Raw genomic sequence first — 22,739 nt, forward strand, 5'->3', positions numbered from 1 at the left:
GATCCAATAAATAATCAATAATAATCAGGGATATAGCTGTTATTAATAGTAAAGTGCTTAAAATCCCTAGGCTTAATCATTAACAATCTAGTGCTTAAAACTTATTACTAAGGAAAGTCTGTTGGGGTTAATTAGCTGAAGTTTTTTTTGCATAAAACATCAGAGGTAGCATGTTAAGCTCTTCTTGTTGTTGTTGTTGGTATTATATTATTTTGCCAAACAAATTGAGCAGTACATTGAGCTGGTGTCACAAAGGTATTCAATATCTACAACTTTAGGGAGAAAAATTGTGGACTATCTACTAAAAAGCACCAGAATTATCTGCAATTATGTTAAAAGTGACTTGCTCAAGTTCGTCCACTAATTCAGGGGTTTGGTTGGGGATTTTAATGAGGTACAAGTCTCCATTTACAGGACAAAAGTGCAACCTTACATATCAGTCTTCTCCAGCTTGCTACCCTTCAGATCTGTTGAAGCAGAGAAGCCCAGGCCAGGGAGCAATTGCCATGAGTTCCTGAAGAAACCTTCAATTGGCCTGACAGAGCTATATTCGGATGTTGATGTCGTCTTGTTAACATTAGTTTGTTTTAATATTTAAAAATTGTAAACTGCCTTTAGTGCCTTGGCAGAAAGGCAGCTTAGAAATGTATTAAATAAATAAACGCCCATCATCTTCAGCCAGTATGGCTGGGAATGATGGGAGTTGTAGTCCAACCCATGGGGAAGACTGATAATACACTATTACTTCAGAGCGACCCAGAGGAACAGCTCCACTATTTGTTTCCATTCAGGCAGTCATCAACAATGTAGATTAGAATCACCACCCCAAGAGACTCACACAACATGACAATCCACACTCAGAATTGAGTGTGGGTTATCACCAAACCATGGGTTGTTACGTTGCATAAACCCAGATGCCCTAACAAACCATGGTTTGCTAATTACAAACAACCCATGAAGAGAAACCATGGTTTGTTGTTGGGTTGTGAACTGTAGGTTGTTAATTGCTAAAGAAAGTCCCCTTCTTTTTAGTTGGTGATCAAGGTATATTTAAATGGAAGCCAAAGTCCACTGGAATAACAAAATGTATAGGATAGAAAGCAGAAGAATTGGGGGTGGGTGATCAAAGTATAATTAAAAGGCAGCCAAAGACCACTGGAATAAGAACATGTATGGGAAAGAAAGCAGAAGAATTGGGGGTGGGGGCGGTGCTGGCCGTTTATTTACCTTGTCCATCCACACGACCAAGATATGAGAGGTAACAGAAGAGTCCCAAATTTAGGAGTGAGTGAGAGGATTTTGTCTCCCTCGCTCTGGCGCCCCCTCCCAACCTTCGCCCCCCCTTTCGTTCTCCTTCGTCCAGCTCAGTCCGCCACCCCTCCAATCCCCCTATGTTTGGCTCGCGTTGCTAGGAGACGGCGCTTTGCATGACGGGAATGCGTGCTTCTGCGTGGCTGAAGCTAGAGAAGAGCGGGCGGGAGAAGATGGCCGGAGACCTCGCCGGTGACGTAGGTTGCCTTGCCCCGCCCTCGCCTTCTAGCTGGGCCGCTTCCTCCAGCCTGAATTTGGGGGGATTTTGAGGGTCGCTCCGCGCGCAGGTACGTTTAGGCCTCCGAGTGGCGGTCTGCCTCCGACCGAGGCCGAGCGGAAGATGGAAGGAGGAGCTGGCTTTGCCCGCTCTCTGTACTCGTCAGGCGTTTGCCTCCTCAAAGCAATTATTGGCAGGGGCTGCAGGAAGAGAAGGACTGGGGGAGTCGCCTCTGTTAGAGATGGGAGCCGAAATGGCATGTTTCCTGTGTCTGGTTTGTAAGCTGCATGGCAGGCAGGAAACCCAACATATTCAGCTTTCTCCTTCATTACATTCCTATGCTAGAAAAAGCTGGACCTGTTGAATTTCTGCCTGTCATGGGGCTGTTAAAGCACAATCCTGTCAGAATTGGGCGGGGGGAGAGGATAGCATCCCTATCAGGTGGCTCCATGCTTGGAGGAAGAGCTGGATTTCTAAAATGAGAGAAGGCATGGTTTGAGAATTACACCCAGGCGTTTCAGGTGTCACTTTTGTTTTGGCAGGTCTCTTATCCCTTTCACAGGTGCAGGAGGGGCAGAAATTATTGTTTTCCCCATCGCCCCACTGCAGCCTTAACTACACCTTAATTGCCTGCTCCATCATGTGCTCAGCTCAGCCACCATGTATTGTGGATGGCAGCTCTCATTCCAAAGTCCTTAGCTTTTCCCAACCTTATTGAAAACTCATTGCAGTGTACATTCATTTTAAGGAAGTTACGGTTTGCAATAAGTTCTCAATTTTGAATGTGCAGCTTCTTCTAATGCACAATTCAGATAGTCATATCTGAAGTGTTCAGATGGTGACTTTACCATTTTAATTTTATATGAGCCATTTGTCTGGAAGTATATAGGAAAATCACTAATGTTTGCACCTCAATGGTCCTTTGGTGAAATTAACATAGTAAAGACTTTAAACACGTTTTGACTGGGCTGGAATTAATCCTAAATCATGACCAAAAACAGTATGAGGAATTTCTCCCAACAGTAACTTCTGGCCAGAATTATGTTGCCTATAGTAACTTTAACAGTCTGCCATATGTGTATAACAAATCCCACTATTTATGTAAAAAAACAACATCTCACCACCCAATCAAAGACATACCCTGGAAGGAAACATCAATTCTGCCATTTCATCTAAGTATGGAATAATAAAATAAATACATGAGTAAATATGACAGAATTGCAGCCAGTGGACCCTTATGTAAGAGTACCATTGAGCTCAGAGGTACTTCTGAATAAACATGCACCAAATGTGTTTCTTATAAAAAGATGGAAAATTAAGATTTTGCATGCACATTCTTTTAGCCTTTTGTTGACTGCAGCTTAACAAGGCTGTAGGTCGTAATGAATATAATTGTATTTCTGCATGTAAAGAGATATTTTTCATTTCTTGGAAAGCTTAATTTCACCACGCACACTGATTTTAAAGCTTTTCAAAGTAAAACATATGGCAATTACTGATGGAGTAGATTCCAGAATGGAATTGGGGAGGGGGGTGTTGGACACAGGATCTGTCTCTTGGATCAATTTTATTTTGGGCCCAGAGCCCACTGAAGTATCAGTCAATATGAAATAATATGTTTTGATAGAACCCTTTTGGGAATCATCACCCCACTTCTCTTCCCCCCGCCCCCAAGGCTACCAGGATGAGGGGTCTGAGGGGAAGGCTGCCACAAAATAGTTCTTGTGGTTCTTGACATCGCTGGGCAGTACTGTGCATGCTTGTGACAGCATCTCATCCTTTACCATGTGGCCTAACAGTTGCCAGAAACTCTTCCCACCACCAGTTGTTTCTGTACATTTTGTGGAGAGGTCTGGCAGTAGGCATGATTAGCAGGGAGGCCTCTTAGTCCTGTTGGAAGCATGATGAAGACTTGGTTCAGAAAGGGTTCACAATTATGTGTTAATTTTGAATGTACAGTGGGGGGTAGGTTCATTCATCAATAAAGCTAACTTCGGCCAGATCTACACCAAGCAGGATGTAGCGGTATGAAAGCGGTATTTAAGAGGCAGGAGCCACACCAAGCAGGATATAGTTCTATGAAAGCAGTATATGGTATGTGTCAATGGGCCCCAACATTTGTCAGTGCACTTCAATACCACTATAAAGCAGTAATGTGGCTCCTGCCTTTTATATACCACTTCCATAGTGGAATATCCTACTTGGTGTAGATCTGGCCATTAACATATTGAAAATTGTGCAGTTTCAATTCTCATATGGAATAACTCATTTAGAACCTAATTCTATGGATTGGTTAAAAAATGGTTCCCAATAGGTTTTATATATACTAGGTGTTGCCTTTTTAATTGTGCTGTTTGTACATTGTATTTGAAAAGCCATTTCCTTTCTTTTTTTTTCAACAGGGGCATTTCAGCTCATTAGTATGGGCATTCAGGGATTAATGAGCTATGTAAGCGAACACCAAGAATTCTTTGTTGACCTGCAGTTAAGGAACACAAATGTAATAATTGATGGAAATAACCTGTACCATCGCCTTTACTTTGATTCGGGCCTGGACATCCGGCATGGTGGGGATTATGATTCTTTTACAGATATCATGCATAAGTTTTTTGAAACGTTGACTCTGTGCAACATACAACCCTATGTTGTGCTAGATGGAGGGTGTGATGCATCTGACAAAAAGCTTGCAACCATAAAGGAAAGAGCTCGAGAGAAGATTCAGTCAGCTCATTCCCTCTCCTGTGGTGGTGGTGGAAGTGTATTGCCTTTGCTCACCAGAGAGGTCTTTAAGCAGATCTTGACTAAATTGCAAGTGCCTTTCGTCCAGTCTTTCTCAGAAGCAGACAGGGACATTGTGTCATTAGCCAATCATTTGATTTGCCCCGTGTTAACTTTAGATAGTGACTTTTGCATTTTTGATCTCAAAGCAGGCTATTGTCCTCTGAATTACTTTCAGTGGAGAAATCTTTGCACATGCAAAGACACACAAGACTGCTTCATCCCAGCGAGGTGCTTCTCTTTAGAAAGATTTTGTAAGCATTTCAGCAATATGAACAAAACCCTCCTGCCTCTTTTTGCAGTGATGAGTGGCAATGATTACATTAATCTGCCAGCTATAGAAACGTTCTTTAGCAAGGTACACCTTCCTGTTGGAAGCTCCCGGCAGAAGGGTCGAAAGCACGCCCGCATTCGGGGGCTGCTGAACTGGCTGTCTCGTTTTGCTGATCCTGCTGAGGCTATAGAAAATGTACTGACATATCTTAAAAAGACTGAGAAAGAGGAAACAAGACAGTTTCTTTCCACTTTTATGGAGGAATATGAACCATCCAGTGTCAATCTCAAAGATTTTTTTCAGCATGGAGTTTATGAATCCGAGGAAGTGAAGAAATCAGAATTACCCCAATGGATTCTTACTGCTTTAGCAAAAGGACTTTTAGCACCATTCGTTAGTGATGCCCTGATATTAAGAAGAACAATCCTTCATGTTCAGGTGGAAAATATGCAAAGGCCTAGTGCTCATACTACAACGCTGCCAATCCGACAGGTTATCTACGGGTTACTTCTGAATACTTCTCAGAGTTCACTCGACACATCCCCAAACAAACAGCCCATTTTATCCACTCCCATTTTCCATGAATTTGATAGAATCCAAAAAGCACTCAAGAAATCATTTGTTCAAGCAGCAGCACTGTCTGGAAATTTTTGTGGAGACCAGTATTCTTTGACTGTGTTAAACGAGGTAAATGTTCAAAATGACATGTATAAACATCTCAGTAGGGTTGTGCACATACTTTTTCTATAGAAAAAGTGGAGGATGTTATATTGGGCACAGCATCTAGCTTCTTGAGAATACCAGCTGGGAAAAAGCAATCCAACTTGCCTCATCCAAAGCAGTGCTACTACACTCATGCCAGTGGGACAGAAGGGAGGGAGGTGCAACATTTTCCTCCCTGCATCCCATTTTTTAAAAAAATTGAGAAAAAGTCTTCTTATTGCAACTAATGAGAGGAAAATTATGTACAGCTCCAGGGCTGGCATACATTTCTCCCTGTATCGGGGATGTCTGGGGACAGGGAGTATTTTAGATCTAGTACATCTAAAGCCTCCTAATCCACTCTCTTTTTGCCTCTGCTGATGTTGGGGCTCCAGTGCTGGAGAGGCAAGGGCCTTGGAATTTTCTACAGGTGCTGGGAGGGGGCATCCAAGGTCAGACCTCCCAGGCCTTTCTCTTTACCCTTGGAGGAGATCCAATCTATCCTGGTATGCCCTCCCAGAGGCCATAAAATTGCAAACTTAAATGTTAATTTAAAACAACAACAACATGATTCTAGCCCCCATGGCTGTAAAGATACACATGAAAATGCATCAGCACTAGCTGAAATGTCAAAACTGCTAAATACAATTGCCAGTAGTTGACAGGCAATGTCTCAGTGTTCTCTATAATTCTTTGCGGCATCTATGATTAGCAGACTAAAATATATACAATTATGCATTATGTTGCATAAATTATGCACTTTTGGGTAGCCTTTTATTTTACATAGTAAAATAAATTTTACTATGTAAAATTTTACATATTACCTTTTATTATACAGGTGCAAAAGATGGGTTTTCTTGGTGCAGAACTTGAATTGCTTTTGGAAGCCTTATAGTAGCATGCAGAAATTAGGACTGAAAGCTACTCTTGTCTAGTGTAAAGGACTAGAAACTTGTCAGTCATTGGCTGTGAGTGAGGGATAGGTGCCTGAGTATATGCCTGAAAATGGGAATAACTGAATTACAATTTATTTATTGCATTTTTATACCGCCCAATAGCTGAAGCTCCCTGGGCGGTTCACATGTAAGTGAATGGGTACATTGAATAAAGAAATCCTTCTCTATTCTGAAGTGTCTAAACAGCTTGCCTAAGGTTTAAGGCTTTGATTTAAAAAGGGAGGAGAACCAAACACCAAAATTAGTGGAATTTTTCTTGAACATCTCCAAAATAGATATACCCTTATAGTAATTATTCTGAGAACAGCTTGCTGTCGTTATGCGTGTTTATACAAAGAGATGATTGACCAGTGTTGGAATCAGATTGTTTTTCCCCTTATCGCTTCTTTCACAGGACAACTAAGCAATGTAACAGAATTCTTTATAAGACATATATAGCAAGAAAATATGATAGAACATGAACTTAGGTCATTTACTAAGCTCAGTTCTCTTGTTATTAGAAAGTCCCAACTCCACACCAAGAGGATTAGGGTGAGGGGAGAGAACTACTCTTATTATATGCAAGCAATATGAGAGATCTAAACATTAGCTTTAGCCTCCTCATACAACATGACTAACATGTGGCTGAAATTTCTGTTGGAGATGAAGGTGTTGCAATTCCTTTGTTTACAGGTTCCCTTAGCAGACCGACAGCTGCTTTTCTTGGAGACATTAGGAGTCACACCCAGCACCCTTGAGCCAATTCCTAGCCTACTGAAGCTCCCTATGGCTGTAACCTGTTACTGGGCACAGCACTCTGAACCCAAAGTGAAGTTACCACACATCAAGGCTTTGCTACTTGGAGTAGTATTTGGTGAATTAGACAAGATGCTACATAGCCCAGGTAAGTTGAGAGGGGGTCAGTTTTGACCCTCTTTTTAGACTTGAAATTGTAAGTGGCTATTCCCTCAATTTCTATACTTAAATTTACGCATATAGATTCCCCATTTCAGTGACTACTCAAAGGCTCAATTTAGACAACACATTAGTGAAAACTCCACTTAACGGTTGTGTTTTTAGGGGGTTCTCCCCACACAACATGTTCTAACTCCACCACTGTGTGACTGTGGGCTGTCGTGGAGTTGAGTAAGATCCATGGCGACATTTGATTGACAGTTCCTCCACCCTCTCTCCTCCCCCAGTCCTCCTGATGGTATCCCATCAGCCATTGCTGCAAAAAACCAATCCCGGTGGCTCTCCTTGAACGACACTCGCTCCTTTCGCCGCTCTTGCCTGGGAACTCTAGCCAGTGGGAAAACTCAACACAACGCAACAGAAAACTCCACGGAGCCCAACATGCAACACAGTGGTTGTGCAGGAACCCTCTTCTGCACTGCGTGGATATTCAGCATGGAGTGTTTTCCAGAAAATACCCTCCATTGTTACAAGGAGTTTTCCCACCACACAACAGATTTCTCAACGGTGGTGTAAAAACTCCACTGTGGCGTTCTAAAACCACCGTTGAGAAACATGTCTGAACTGAGCCAAAGTGTTTTATGTTCAGTGTTACAGGCATTCATGTTGTACTTAGAAAAAAGTTCATATATGCCCTGTTAGCAACACTTCATTAAAAGGTGCTTGATGTCACTTGTGAGAACAACCTGTGCATATACACAGGTTCATCTTTATCATCATTTTTAAATCAGACTCCAAGAAATATATTAATGTACTAATTTCGTTACAGCATGATTTATGTGTAGTACATCTCTCTATGACAGAGAAATGTAGTACACATCAATCATGCTCTAATGAAATTAAGTGAGTCTAATTAATTACTCCTATCTTTGTTTTCAGTAACACTTAAGAACACACACTGAATATTTCCCTGGCTACCACATGCCTTTTATGGCCCAGAAGTGGAGCATAGCCAGCCCCACTCAAAGCACAGCTGTCAACAGAACTGGGGACATGTGCAAGAGGCTGGCATGGTGAGGGTGCTGGAGCCTGGAAACCAGGCAGTTAAGAGAAGCACTGCTGCTTCCAGCTCCATGCTCCACCCCACACAGGCACATAACTCATGCTGCCAAATGATGGAAACCTCTACATAGTACGTTAACTAAGAAGCTTATGTCTTGTCGTGGGTTTTTTTTTGCATTCTTAAACATTGCACAACGTTTTGTGAATTTGTTGAGTTAGAATGAATGCCTGCTACAGATATTTATTTATTGCAAATGTAACTAAGTAATACAAAAGGAAATAGTTTGGTAAATCATCCTATTGAATCCGCTCTTGAATCCGCCTCGGAGCTTGGAGGCTTACAAGTATCCAGTGCAGAGGAGGTGATCCTTGCCTCCGCTGTTCCTCCCACTCTGCAATTTAGCTAGACGGGCTTTTTTGCCCATCTATGCAGGGAAGGAATAAGGCCTGAGGATAAGGCGCAACCCCTCCCCTCCCCATCTACTAGCATGCCCTCTTCGCCTTCTCTCCGAGGTCGCCTTTGCGATTCCGAAGAGATAGCTGGCATGGTTCTCTCAATGACAGTTGTGAGGGGGCAGGGAGGTCAGACCCTGACCTTGGATCCAGGAATCCAAACTATCCTATGGCCCTCCAGACTCTGTCTAGGGGCCATAGGATTGCTGTACCCATATTTTAAAAAATTACGAAAAGTTGGAGGGCTTTAAAATTTGCATCATACTTATTATATTTCTGTAGCCATCTATGTACAACCATCAGCTGGAGGACGTTGACAGGGCTTTTGGACAGGTTCATGTGATCACTTCCGTAATGGATCCTCGCCCCTCTTGGCTTATCAAAACCAACAGGAAATGAATGGCCTGCTAGACCAGAGAGGTAATTAATGCCTCCTTGCGAGAGGGAATGGTCCCAAGCCAGCAGTGAGATTGCTCCTGAAGATCTTAGCAACTTTAGACCGGTTGCAAATGTTCCTTTCCTGGGCAAGGTCCTTGAGTAGGTGGTGGCCAACCAGCTCCAGACACTCTTGGATGAGACCAATTATCTGGATCCAATTCAGACATGGTTCAGACCAGGTTTTGGCACAGAAAAGTCTTGGTCACTCTGTATGTTGGAAGAGAGACAGGGAATATGACTCTGGTGGTTTTGTTACCATTGACAATGGTATCCTTCTGAGGCACCTGTATGAGCTTAGGGGTTGCAGTGGTTCCGCTCCTACGTGGATGGCCAGCAACAGAAGTTGGTATTTGGGGGAAATTGCTCGGCCCTGTGGATTCTCCAGCATGGGGTTCCTCAGGGGTCAAGTTTTGTCCCCATGCTATTTAACAACTATGTGAAACTGCTGAGTGGGGTCATCTGGAGTTTTGGAAAGAGTTGCCATCAGTATTGTGATGACACACAGCTCTACTTCTTCTTTCCATCTTTATCAGGTGAGTCTGTGGATGTACTGATCCAGTGCCTGGCTGCAACAATGGACTGGATGAGAGCTAATAAACTGAAAGTCAATCGATACAAGACTGAAATGTTGTTACTGGGTGTTGCTTCTGATTAGATGGAGGGTCCTCAACCTGTTCTGGATGGGGTTGCATTCCCCCTGAAGGAGCAGGTTCATAGCTTGGGGTTCTCTTGGATCCATCTCTATCACTTGAGGCTCGGAGTGCCTTCTTCCAGCTTTGACTAGCGGCCCAGCTATACACCTATGTGGACAGGGATAACCTGCTTTCGGTAATCTATGCTATAGTAACTTCCAAGTTAGATTATTGCAATACACTTTATGTAGGGCGGCCTTTGAAGACTGTTCAGAAGCTGCAGCTTCTGCAAAATTCATCAGCCAGATTAATAATTGGAACCAGACGGTCTGAACACATAAAACTAATTCTGGCCTGCTTGTATTGGCTGCCAGTATTATTCTGAGTCCAATTCAAGGTGCTGGTTTTAACCTATAAAGCCTTACATATCTCAGGGCCGCAATACCTGATGGAATGCCTCTCCCAATAGAAACCTGCCCAGACACTATGATCAACCTCTGGGGCCTTCCTTCGAAGGAAGCTTGGAGGGTAGCGACAAAGGAGGGGGCCTTCTCAGTGGTGGCCCCGACTGTGGAATGAACTTCCTATCCAAGCCCAACTAACACCTACTGTGGCCCTGTTCAGAAGACACCTTAAACTATGGCTTTAACCACAGTGAATAAGGCAAAAGAACTTATTCACCATGGTTAAAGATATGGTTTAAGGTGTTTTCTGAACAGGGCCACTGTCGTATTTTCAGTGCCATTTTAAGAGTGCTGTATTTTTATGCCGTATTTTGTTACCTTATGATTGTTGTAAACTGCCCAGAGACCTTTGGCTATTAGGCAGCAGAGAAATGAAATAATATGCACATGGCACTTTATAGGGTAACAGGAATATAGGAGTAAACTAGGGAAGAAAATACAATTTGAATTTCACATACTTTCGGTTAGGTACACTAGGGTATTGAGACTAGCGGGTTATTTCAAAGCCTTCCTGAAAAAGTGATTTTTGAGGGATTTGAAGTAAAGGAGGTGGTCACATGGTGGTATGTGAACTGTTCCCAATTGCATCTCAAGTCTGTGGGGAAAAAACAGATTGAGCTAGGTCAGAATGTTGTATTCTTCAACATTCAGTACAACCCATCAATAAAATAAACTCTGAATGCATTTTCAGGCATTTAAGAACACAATCCCTGTTCCAACCATGAGGTACTTAAGATAGTAGCACCTAAGCCTAAAGTAGTAAGGCAGCACCTCCTATTTGGGAGAGATGCCCGTGTTTCAAAGGTGCAGGAACATTTTATTGTCTCAAAGCATTCAGAAAGTTCTTTTTCATTCGTATGTCTAGATCCTGAGGTTCTACATCTTGAGGTCAATAAAATTGTGTATGACCAGTTCTTGAAATGGAAAAAAAGGAAATCTCAAAAGGAAGCATTGGAATTAGATGCTGCACACATTCTCTGCCAGTGGCAGTGCTGCCTTCAAATGGGATTGTATCTCAACCAGCTGCTTTGTAGTCCTCTCCCTGAGCCAGATCTTACATGGTAAGAAAACCCAAAACTGCAAACATAAGCACATTTTCTCTGGAGGTAAATCTCATTGAACTCTGTAGGGATGTATTTCTGCGTGAATGTTTTAGAGCAGCCTTCCTCAACCTGGGGTTCTCCAGATGTGTTGGACTGCATCTCCCAGAATGCCCCAGCCAGCAGAGCTGGCTGGGGCATTCTGGGAGTTGTAGTCCAACACATCTGGAGCGCCCCAGGTTGAGGAAGGCTGTTTTAGAGGATCAGTCTGCACAAGAGAATGCAATCCAAAGGAAATTAGGCAAAGTCCCATGGATTACTAATGTATTAAATCTTTTCAGTAACAGATTGAGCCAAATATTGGAAGTGATTGAATTGAAAGAGGCTGTGGCACAAGGCTGCAGCAGCAGGCCAACGAAGTATCACTCTCTACCCTGTGTGTGGGTCTGTTATTACTATTAGACCACTTTAGACACAACGTTTTTACTTTGAACTATGACCCACCCACGCACCCGGTGCTTTTAGAAACAGTAATGAAATTGTTGCCAACAATATGTTGGATTACAGCTCCCACCAACCCCAGCCAGGAAATGGCCATTGATTATGCTGGGGATGATGGTAGTTGTGGTCCAGAACACCTGGAGGGCGCCTGGTTGAGGAAGACTGCTAAAAAAAATTCCACATTCTATATAGTGCCATTTTTAGAGAGAGGGTTCAAAGCTCTTGATACATTCTCAGTAATCCTTATTTTACCTTGTAAATCAGGTTATTATTACTGTCTTGATATTCCACATGCAGGGCTGAGGGTAAAGGATAGTGGTTTATTTCAATCCACATAGGTGACTCATAGGTTCATTCAAAGGGGATTCTAAGTCAGCTGACAATCCTAAATGCTTCACTGCGTAACACAGAGACTTATAAGAATCATAGTAGCTTCCCAGACTGAGGGAAAATGAAACAAGATTATTTGATTTAAATATCTACTGCAGTGACAAGTTGTAAAATACATTTTATGCCATAAGGAACACCTTTATTTTGAGTTTTAAAATCTTATCTAAAAACTTACCAACCCCTCCAAACTCTAGGAAATGAACTACTTTTCCTCCCATTTTCCACAGGCTTTACAGTGGGACCCTTGTGCATAGACTGTACCATGAGCTTAAATCAACATCCACACCAGAGAACCTGCTCAGTGTATCTCCAAGGATGTACCAGCTTTATTGCAACATGGTACATGTAGTGAAAGATGCAACACCACCAGGCTTCTTCCAGAAAAAATCCAAATCCCAGAAGAAAAAGAACAAGCAAGCTACTAATCAAGTGCTGGAGAAAACACAAAGTACTATGTTGGAAACTCTGCCTTCATGCAGTAGTAACAACAGATTTGCAACACTGATGGTGGAGAATTAAAAACACATTGTATTAGAAACAGGTTGTGGGTATTAATGTATTTGCATTTGAACTTGAGTAGTTCTCTCAAAGTCGGACTACAGGAAGTAATGCAAAGAAGCACCTAATGCTGTTATGCTTGATTTGCTGTTCCTGTTAAGATTGATTGTAGCTAATCAAATACAAAACAACATTTCCATCTTTGACTAATCTGATTCTTATGAACTGATCTATAGTGATTTCATCCACAGGGCACTCTTGACTATCTCCAGGGATGTATTACTGTAGCCCTATGGCCAATACACAAATCCCTATGGCTTAGGTGGACAAAAAGTAGATTTCTAGATTTTTAGGCTTCAGCTCCCAGCACTCCAGTCCATTGGCCATGTTGGCAAGAATTTTTGAGAACTGAAGTCCCAAATACCTAGAGAGCTACCTTCTGCCCATCCCTGCCTTCCCTTACATTAGACAAAAGGTATGCGCTACTCATACATCATTCAGAATTCAGTAATTTGCATGTAGTTCTCAGTGACAAGTTTGTAAGCTTTGATGTGGGCAAAGCCTACATCATGATGTGGACATGTTTTGACAATATTTGCTGAAGAATTTGAACATGAACACAGATGCAGGTAGTTTTCACTAGCTGAAGTCTTCTCTTAGCATAGTTACCAGTCTCAAGTATCTTACCCCACTAGGCGATGGTATGTCTTCCAAATGGTTCACAAGAGCTAGACTTTTCTTGGCACCTGACAAAAGTCTGAGGACAAAATTAGAAAGTGTGCAGTTGTGCAAGATATGCTAAGTTTATGCTGATAATGGGCAGTATCCAACTGTTTCATTCCATAAGAGCAAATGTTGTTGGTTCAGAACTATGTGCAAGAGGAAATCCAGCTAAAGTTCTGGTTGTGCAATGCCAAATGCACAACTGCTTGCACAACAGATGAATTCAGCAGAGCTCTGCTAGCGTTATTTGAGTTTGCAAAATGTCCGTGTCAGATACTACCCATAGATGCATTCCCCCAAAATTGAGATACTGCAGAACTTGGAATATTTTGTAACACAGAATATTTGACCTCTCCAGTATGGGACACATTGCCTATTCAACGTTCAATAAGTTATTTACAATAATCCATTCTTGTTAATTCTTTTGAATACTACCCATTCTGAATAGCCTCCAACATTATAACTTTGATTTGAATAGGATGTCTAAAAATGCACCAGCAGCCATCAAAATGAATGGACCAATGTTATATTAGGCCACTTAGAAAACGTGGGCTGCCCAATTAATATTAACATGCTCTAGTGTGCACTAAAGGTCATTGTCAACAAATGGCACATCAGAAATATTATCAGAAACATTATCTAAAAGCTTGCAACTGGAAGGACTTTGGAAGTCAAGTACCCAGATCCTCTTGCTAAATATCTCCACCTAGGACAAACAACTGGAATTCAAAGAATGTTGTACAGAAAATGGGAATTGCCCTTTCTTTCTTCCAGTGCACCATGCTGTTATTGAGAGGCCTCCAAACTTCAGGAGCAGCTATTCAGGGGGCTCAGTGGCGCAGGGAGAGCAAAGAACACCATGTTTGGTACATGTATCCTTACTATAGGTACACAAATAAGATAATGAAAGATCCACTGTCCATACTAAACACTGAAGATTTGTTGTATCACCAATACTGCTGAACTCTTTTTAAATGTTCCTCCATTTTCAACTGGCACTCAATGTATTACAAAAAATGCAAGCAAAATATTTTGGAAACTATTTTTTTTTAAAAAAAAATCAATAATACGTTAAAAACAGGTAGTCACAGTAGATATCCTAAGAGCACCTCAAAAATATAGATCTTCTCAAAACTTTTTTTTAAAAGGGTAGAAAGAAAATCAAATGTCACAATGAAAATCCTGAGACTTTGAAGGCTCAGTTCACTATTAAGATGAGACCTGCTGGCAAGATGTGATTTGTCTGGGATTCATACTACTAAATGCAGATGGACCCACAAATGCCTATATTTGGCTTACTGGCAGTAGATTGAAAAAGTCACCGTTAAATGTAGGTTCAGTAAAGTCATTGCTACCTTTGGCCACGTAAAAGTTCTAGATCACTGTGGAAGTGAAAAAAACATCCAGAAATCATTTTCCAATTTGTTACCCATCTTCATTTAAAATACCAAGTTACACATTCACACATTTTAAGAAAAGCAGACATTTGTTTCAAAATTGCAATATAGGCTTTTCAATCACAAAAAGAAAGAAAAGACAATGATCCGACAGTGGTCACATCCTGTGCAAAGAACTTAGAATACAAAAAAAAGTAGCACAAGGTACACATTGCAGGATAATGTAAATAAATACAGGTGCTGAAATATGGCAATCTTGTAATTCACGCCAAACCAGATGGAATGCCTTAAATATTTAATAGCAAATTCCCACCACCACCATAAAAGTTTTTTTAAAAAATAAAACTAAAATATTTTATTCTAATACGTTTCTATACACATATATCTCTTACGAGCAAAAAGGTGGGTGAGACATTGACATTTACTTCATTTTAAAGTAGCCTCTCTCACACTTACAAAGTTCCATTCAATCTGAAAAGTAAAGTTGTCTTTGAGGAAAAAATATTACCAAAGTTGCATAATTTTGTTCCTTACTCCCCCAGCTGGAAGTTTAGAATTAAACAGTCTTTAAAATTGCCAATGTTCATCATCCATCAGTGAAAAGGAGGACTTATTCAAAAGCCCTTTATCTTCTCAAGTTATTTCCTCCTACATAGACAGCAGTTTCTAGTTTTGCAAACAGAAAAATGCAATGTGCATCATACATCAAGAAAAGATGCTAAAGTTGAAGATCTGCCATGTTTCTGGGTCTTCTCCCTGCTTCTTTCAACCTTCTTCATCAGTTCTGCAACTATACACACTGAGGAGGTGAGGCCCAGAAGAAAGAGCAAATCTAAGAACAACAAAAAGAATTTTCTTTAAAAACACATAAAAGCAAGTGCCTCTGCCTTTCAACTGGGAACACAGTTAAAATCCCAACCTTTTGTCATCTATACATTCCCCCCCCCTTTTTTTTTTTTGGCAAAAGTACGTTTCTTTCTACCTGTCAAGAATTTAATTTTTACTGGACTATTTAAAAAGTTAAAGTGCACTGTTTTTTATGCGGCATGGGTGAACTGTTTTACACCTCTTCAATAACGATGGCCTCAACCATCTCCCAAATAAATCCATATGTTTTTGGATTAATGAATTTTGGATGCAATAACACATTCCACAGAAGGTGGAGAGAGAAGCAGATCAGAGCTCCTGAGTTCTCAAGTGCAGGCTGAAGTTGAAGAATTACATCAGGAACTGCTTAGTATTGCGGAACAGGATTTTTTACGGTGGTTCAGACCTTGGCAATTCTGAAGGAACACTGAAGAGCCTTGAGCTCTTTCCCTGCCTGCACAGCAATACCATCGCCCCAATTCCATTTTGGGTCAAACCGAGTTCACCTTTTCATCTAAAACTGTTGGACTATTATTTGTGCTTGCTCTGCAAGCCAGGGTAAGGGAACTGCTGTGTGAAGTGGAAGGAAATTGCACCTGCCAGAGTTCTTCACTGCTCATTCATGTAATGCTGAACTTGTATTTGCGGGGAGGAGGGGCTGTATAGAGGAGGAGGAAATGGTTGCAGGGAACAGGGGTTGGAATGTGGTGCATTAAAAAGGAGTCTGAAGAAAAAGAAGCGATGCCAAGAAAGCCGCTATAAAATCTAAGTCAACACAAGAATTAGTGATGCTAACTGTTTTATTTAGCACAATTCACCAGAAAAATAATGTAATGTTCTCACAACATTTATTCATTTTGAAAGCCAAACTCCACTAAGACACTAAACAAGAAAATATTCCTTACCTAGTATGCTTAGACTCTCTGTAAGAAAAACCTTCTGAAGAGGAGGGAAGTAGATTACTAGTAGCTGCCCCATGATAGATCCAAGGACTGCGTAACAGAACATTTTGTTGCTGCAGAGTCCAATCTCAAACACAGATTTAGTCTGCAAGTTAAAAATCATATGGTTTTATTCTGTTTTCTTCCAGTTATTTGGAATTAGCCATTTTAAATTAGAGTCCAAGTGATAATTAGATACTAGAATATAAATCAATTTTCCTATTAACTTTTTGGTAGCTTGAGTTAGTTGTGATTTTGAGTTACTCCTGTTACATTTTGATAGTCTGCAGTTTGTCTGAACTTTTAAAATGCAGGAGGTTCCATACCTGAGATCTGGAACTCAAAGCATTGAACATATCAAAAAATACAAAGCAAGTGAAGGTCATTGTTGTATCTCGGGGTGTTATGACATTGTCACGCAGCTGCCAAGAGAAAAAAAAGGAGTTTAAATATATGCAGTCTACAATAAAACATTTTAAATTACATTTCTACCCAATATCTAAATATGTAATACCACAAAATATTCAAATATTAAAGAAATTCAGTTGGCTGATCTAGGCTCCTGACTGTGAGGCTAAAATCTTAGTTCTTTGGGGAAAGAATGGGGTATATTTTTGATAAATACCAAAAGCACAATGGGAAACGTAATAAGAACTAGCTTCTAACATATCAAAAGATTCATATTTCAGCAAGATAAGGAAATCACAACAGTCAAAATCATACTATGATACTAAAAATATTATCTGGAAGTTTATTTGCTTTTGTAACACATCTGCAGTCTTCTCTAGCCACTGAAGACTAGAAATCTTTAAGGCCACAGTCTTCCTTGGGACCATATATCCCCACAGCAATTGTATAAAACAATTAGGCTCCTATTAAGAAATGTGGTGATAAGGGAGCCATATAAATTAAGAACATTGCCTAGACTGTTTCCTGAGGGCAGTATCCAATGTGTACCAAATACTTTTCACTAACATAAGGGATTTCTTTTGCAATGCCAATAACATTAGCTGGTGTGATGGGTTTTCTACAGCATCCTGTCATGCCAGCTACGTACATTAGCATGCATGTTGCATTTTGGATACTGTCTTTAGTATGGGTATATATAAAAGTATCTCACAAAATGTGCACCTGTGATTTCTGACTCTTTTCAATATTTCAAAATATCTTAGCAACATTTAATTACGAAATCTGAGTTTAAGGCTACTGAGATAAAGAACTACTTTATGCATATCAAAAGGCCTGTGGGTTTTTACACTTTTCTCTCTGAACAGATCCCATAATACTGATTTTGAAATGCCTCTCCATTAGGAAAAAAAAAAGTTGCCATGCACACTGAAGGCTGCTATTAGAGAATTGCCAAGTCAAGCCCTGTTGGGTACGTGAGATTAGTTGTAAGGTTCTCTAGATCTTGGTCGCAGTCGATATTTGCAGCTACTGGCACATAAGCAATATTGCAAGCAGATAATGAAAATACTTAAAAGATAGGTGTCTCTTTGTTGTACCTCTCTCCAGAAGACAAACAATGTTCCACATACAATAATTATAGACGAAACTAATATTTTAACAATAAGATTTCTGGTCAAAATGCTGTCCTTGACATTTCTTGGAGGCTTTCGAATGACATCTTTATCCACAGGCTCAACTCCAAGGCTAAAAATGAGAAAACAAATAATTTGTTGAAAATGTTATTGATGCTGCATAAAAACAACTAATATGGAAAGAATTAAGACAGAGTCCTCAATATAGGATCATATTTGCCACTGCAACCCAAACATTACTTAATCACAATGGGTTATGTTCAGATTTAGGCCATAGCTAGACCTAAGGTTTATCCCTGGATCATCCAGGGGTCAAACCTGTTCATCTAGGTGACACACAGGGGATTCAGTGCTCAGGCAGGGGCAAACTCTGGATGATCCCAGGATAAACCTTAGGTCTAGCTGTGGCCTAAGTCGCCTTTAGGTCCCATGGAACCTAAATGTGACTAACTCAGCGTACATCCAACCTGCTAAAACTCTTTCTATGCTACCTGCGCCACATACCACTGGGTAACATCCAACAGGGCTGCTGGATGCACACCACCCATTCTGTCCCCCCGATTCCAATGCACAAGCGGGATCCACTGCTTGCACAACAGAAATTCAATTTTTACTAGAAGAATCCCCCCAAACAAGCAGAAACAGGGCAGGCTGGTGGAGCTCTCTTTTGCAAGCTCTGCAGACCTGCCCTTTTCCATGACTGTTTTAGCTCATTTCCGGTTGTCCCCAGAAATGCTAAATCTGTTGCAGAAAGGAACAGGCAGGGTGCAACAGAATCCGTAGGGGGTGTAAATGCCCCATTGGATACTGCCTACTGTGATCTTTCATCATACGAGTTTGTTTTTTAAAAATGTAACTTGCCCCCAATAGTTATCCTCAAAATAGATTGTAAACTACTTGTGATGTAAAAAATAAATAAAACAAAAGCACAAAAATGTTCAGTTAAGCAGTTTCTTTGCATCTTTAACCAAAAACTTGTGTTTCAGTTTTAAAATTAACAAGGCAGTGACAAACATTTGTTGGATTGTCTTGAAAATTATGTTTAAAAAATACACTCCAATTTAGTTGGAGAAAGGTGGCAAACCAATAGAGTGTTTTCAGACAGAGTTAAACAGTTACTCCAATTTAATAAAGTTAACTTTTTTAAAAGGGCAACAAGGTTTCACAACATAATTTGATTCACAATTCTTTAAAAATGACAACGCCTACACAAAAGTACAAAGTTAATGTGAACCAAGATGCTATTAACATTTCTGGAAAGCTATACCAGCTACAACACTGTAAGAAGCAACATATTGAAAATGCAGTATGCTTCTATTGAGTTATCTGGAAGCTTGTAACCCAAATTCCAAATTATTTCCAGATTTAGTTAAACAGCTACTGTATGTTTTCATACAACCCTTCCCACTGTGACAACTTGAATACTACTGCCCAATGCAGGTAGATTCAAAATGTACAACGTGTATGTGACAAATTATTGGAATGCTGGACTTGAGACCTGGGCTCTTTTTGCTGGTGTATTTTATATCCTATATTCCCAGCTTTGATTTTTCCCACTAAGTGTGTAGACATGACAACTTTTTATTTTATTTTTTGCTCTATCCATTCCTGTCCCTTAGAAGGTTTATAAACTGCAGTCAATTGCTTATCATTCTATTCAGTGACATTTAGAATGAACAATTTAAAAAGAGGACTGATATACATGTAGAAGTTGAATGTTCTAAAGGCCAATCATCTTAGACCTTTTGGCAATTGACTTGTCATGAAACACTGTGCTCAGCACCACATATTGGAATAGATATAAGAAGATCCCATTTACAGGAATGTAGTGACATATGTAAAAATGGCCACCAACAAGTCTTCTTTTTCTTAAAGAGAAGAAACAGTTGTAAAAACAAGCCCTGAGCCTCCTACAGGCTATATATACTTGCTGAAGAAGAAGAAAGTTGAATTACGTGTCACATAGCAAACAGTATGCACAAGGTGAATCTGACTGCAAGAAATGCCAAATAAGATTTTTAAATATTACCTAAAAAAACCCCTACAAAATAGAACATATTAGAATGTAGTATTATTTAATTCATTAACATCAGCTATATCTCCTTGTTAAGGGCTTTTTAACTGTTACCTTTGTGCTGGAGGTCCATCCATGATAATGTTGATCCATAAGATCTGCATGGCATTGAGAGGATTAGGAAAGTTCATTAATGTGGCCAATGAGATTAATGTCAATGCAGCTATACTCCTGTTGAAAAAAGTTGTTTTACACAGCTGTCAGCATAGCAAAGTTTTTCGATCCTTTGTTGTTGGAGATTTGTTGTTGTTAAACATTTCAAGCAATGGTAATATACACAATGTATTTGAGTAGCAAGTAAACATCACATACAATAGCAATCTAATTGCTTTAAAAAAAACCATGCATGTTATTTTGAGTGTTGCCATAGTACAGACAGTGTTTAATATTTAGCCCAATATAGCAATTCAAGAATAACAGTGTAAGTGCTGTTAACTGTTTTGCCTGCCTGATAGGATATATATTTTCCAACCATTGCAACAGATGGCTTTTCTCCAAGAAAGAGGTTTTGTCAATTAAGTTCCAGGTGTTTAGGCTATAGGGTATCCCCAAAGTATCTTTGTTTCTACATAAGAACGTGTCATTTTGCATGTATAAAATCTAAGATTTTACTGGACCTTATGCAAGTCAGACACCCTTGACTACACTCTCATGATAACTTCTATTTACATCAGGGATGGAGAACCTCCGCCCTGCAGGCCTAACCCAGCCGACAGGAAGTCCCCATCCAGGCCACAGGCTTCTTTGTCTTATTTCCAATCCCTGATCATCATAAGGGATATGGTGTTAGCAGAAGGTATAACTGATCAAAAGATAAGACCATTTCTCTGCTCCCCAGCCCATGTTGCATTAAGACTTTTAAAAAGCCTCCATTGGGCCCTAACATGCTTGCCTCTAACTCATTAGGTCTTCAGGCTGAAAAAGTTCCCCAATCCTGGTGTCAGAAGATAGTATTGAGCACTTATTGCTTATTTCGTTTGCCCATTTATTGTGATATGACCCGACCCCTCCCCCAAAATCCCTAAAAGTCAATATGCATGCCTGAAAACACTGGATTTTTTGTTTTTAATTTAAAAATTGAGACTGAGCTGGAGTCAGTATACCATTGCCAAAATACAAAAAGTCCACAAGCTGAGCGTATAGGCAGTGGCCTTTTCGACGGCCAGGAGTGCCTACTATCAGCTTCGGCTGATATGCCAGCTGCACCCCTTCCTAGAGTCGGAAGACCTAAAGACGGTAGTGCACGCGCTAGTAACTTCAAGGCTCAACTTCTGCAATGTGCTCTACACAAGGTTACCTTTGTGCCTAGTCTGGAAACTTCAACTAGTTCAAAATATGGCAGCCAGGCTGGTCACCGGTACACCTAGGGGGGACCACATTACACCAGTTTGAAAATCTCTTTACTGGCTGCCAATTAGTTTCCAGGCAAAGTAGAAAGTGTTGGTTATCATCTTTAAAGCCCTACATAGTTCGGGTCCAGGCTACCTGCGGGATCGCCTTCTCCCGTACAATCCACCACACACACTCAAGTCCTCTGGGAAGAATTTACTCCAGTCAACAAAAACAAGGCTGACAACTAGTACCCAGAAGACCTTTTCCTCTGCCACTCCCAGATTATGGAATGACCTGCCGGGAGAGATTCGTCAACTTAACAGTCTTCCAGAATTTAAGAAAGCTATAAAGACTGATCTCTTCCGGCAGGCCTACCCAGTTGAATTTTAAGATGCCTTTTAATAATGTGCTGCTTTTAATGATGTATTAGTTTTTAATGTTTTCATTAGTTATATGTATTTTATGGTGTTTGAATTTGTGTTGTACCCCGCCTCAATCCAGAGGGAGAGGCGGGTAACACATAAATATATTATATTATTATATTATTATCTCTAGCATCTAGTATTCAGAGGTAAACTCCCTCTGAACATGGAGGTTCTAGTTAGCTATTATGACTGATAGAATGAGTTTGTAGGAACAAAAAAATTAACAGAAGCTCTGGGTGATTAGACTTCAGGCATCTTCACTTTTGGGAGTGAACAGAAGTTCCGGAGGAGGAGCCGATGCAGCAAAAGCAATAAAGAGTCTTCTTGAAAGACCAACAGATTTATTTTGGCTAACGCCCACTTCATCAGACGCATGAAAACTTATGCCAAAATAAGTTAGTCTCTAACGTGCTATAAAACTCTGATGGTTTTCCCTTGATATTAGTGTCTCAGCAGAGACAAAGTTTCGTAGTGGTTAGTGTCAGCTCTAAAAAGAAATGTTTTCAAGCAATAAAATGGGGAGCTTTTAATGTGAAACGATGTCTTATTTCCTAGTATATGTCACAACACATTCTTACACAAAATAGTACAGTTTAAGGGCACTTTTGAAGTGCTTATAGTCTAAACACTAAAAAAAAATCAGTCAAGGCCTCCGTTTCTTGTATAGTGCTGCAACGGCTGGAAAATGTGTGCCTTTATCAAGCAAACAAAACTATCATAACCTTGGTCTAAAAGCTGCAGAAACTTTTCTTAGGCCTGTTCTCATTTATCCCTTAGTGTTTAGTAACAGAAGACAACCATGTAGTTCTGATCATTTCATGCAGTATAT

At 40.4% G+C, this 22,739-nt stretch overlaps 3 protein-coding genes across 5 annotated transcripts in view; 1 reads left to right on the forward strand and 2 right to left on the reverse strand.

Annotated features, from left to right (window-relative positions):
* The window catches only part of NEK11 (NIMA related kinase 11), a 99,442-nt gene extending 98,140 nt beyond the window's left edge, over positions 1-1,302 (reverse strand). Inside the window, exon 1 of the mRNA XM_063124386.1 lies at positions 1,228-1,302. The gene's annotated coding sequence lies outside the window, so the exon portion shown is untranslated. The remainder of the gene's footprint in view (positions 1-1,227) is intronic.
* ASTE1 (asteroid homolog 1) lies at positions 1,247-12,800 on the forward strand. 2 transcript variants are annotated; one of them, XM_063124364.1, is made up of 5 exons: positions 1,247-1,284; positions 3,931-5,267; positions 6,911-7,121; positions 11,047-11,242; positions 12,340-12,800. In XM_063124364.1, exons 2-5 carry the CDS (start codon positions 3,951-3,953, stop codon positions 12,629-12,631), a joined length of 2,016 nt encoding a protein of 671 aa, XP_062980434.1. In that variant the 5' UTR covers positions 1,247-1,284; positions 3,931-3,950; the 3' UTR covers positions 12,632-12,800. The 2 variants fall into 2 exon arrangements, with proteins under 2 accessions (XP_062980434.1, XP_062980443.1); XM_063124373.1 differs by lacking the exon at positions 1,247-1,284 and adding an exon at positions 1,537-1,598.
* A 1,946-nt stretch (positions 12,801-14,746) lies between these two features.
* Positions 14,747-22,739, reverse strand: part of ATP2C1 (ATPase secretory pathway Ca2+ transporting 1) — a 46,951-nt gene continuing 38,958 nt past the window's right edge. For both annotated transcript variants that reach the window (XM_063124352.1, XM_063124343.1), the window contains exons 24-28: positions 20,208-20,324; positions 18,044-18,191; positions 16,865-16,960; positions 16,503-16,644; positions 14,747-15,562 (exon numbers count right to left, since the gene is read on the reverse strand). In XM_063124352.1, the coding sequence (XP_062980422.1) occupies positions 15,429-15,562; positions 16,503-16,644; positions 16,865-16,960; positions 18,044-18,191; positions 20,208-20,324 (637 nt within the window). In that variant the 3' untranslated portion in view covers positions 14,747-15,428. The remainder of the gene's footprint in view (positions 15,563-16,502; positions 16,645-16,864; positions 16,961-18,043; positions 18,192-20,207; positions 20,325-22,739) is intronic.

The sequence above is a fragment of the Elgaria multicarinata genome, chromosome 1, assembly GCF_023053635.1.
Source record: "Elgaria multicarinata webbii isolate HBS135686 ecotype San Diego chromosome 1, rElgMul1.1.pri, whole genome shotgun sequence".
NCBI classification, from domain to species: Eukaryota; Metazoa; Chordata; class Lepidosauria; order Squamata; family Anguidae; genus Elgaria; species Elgaria multicarinata.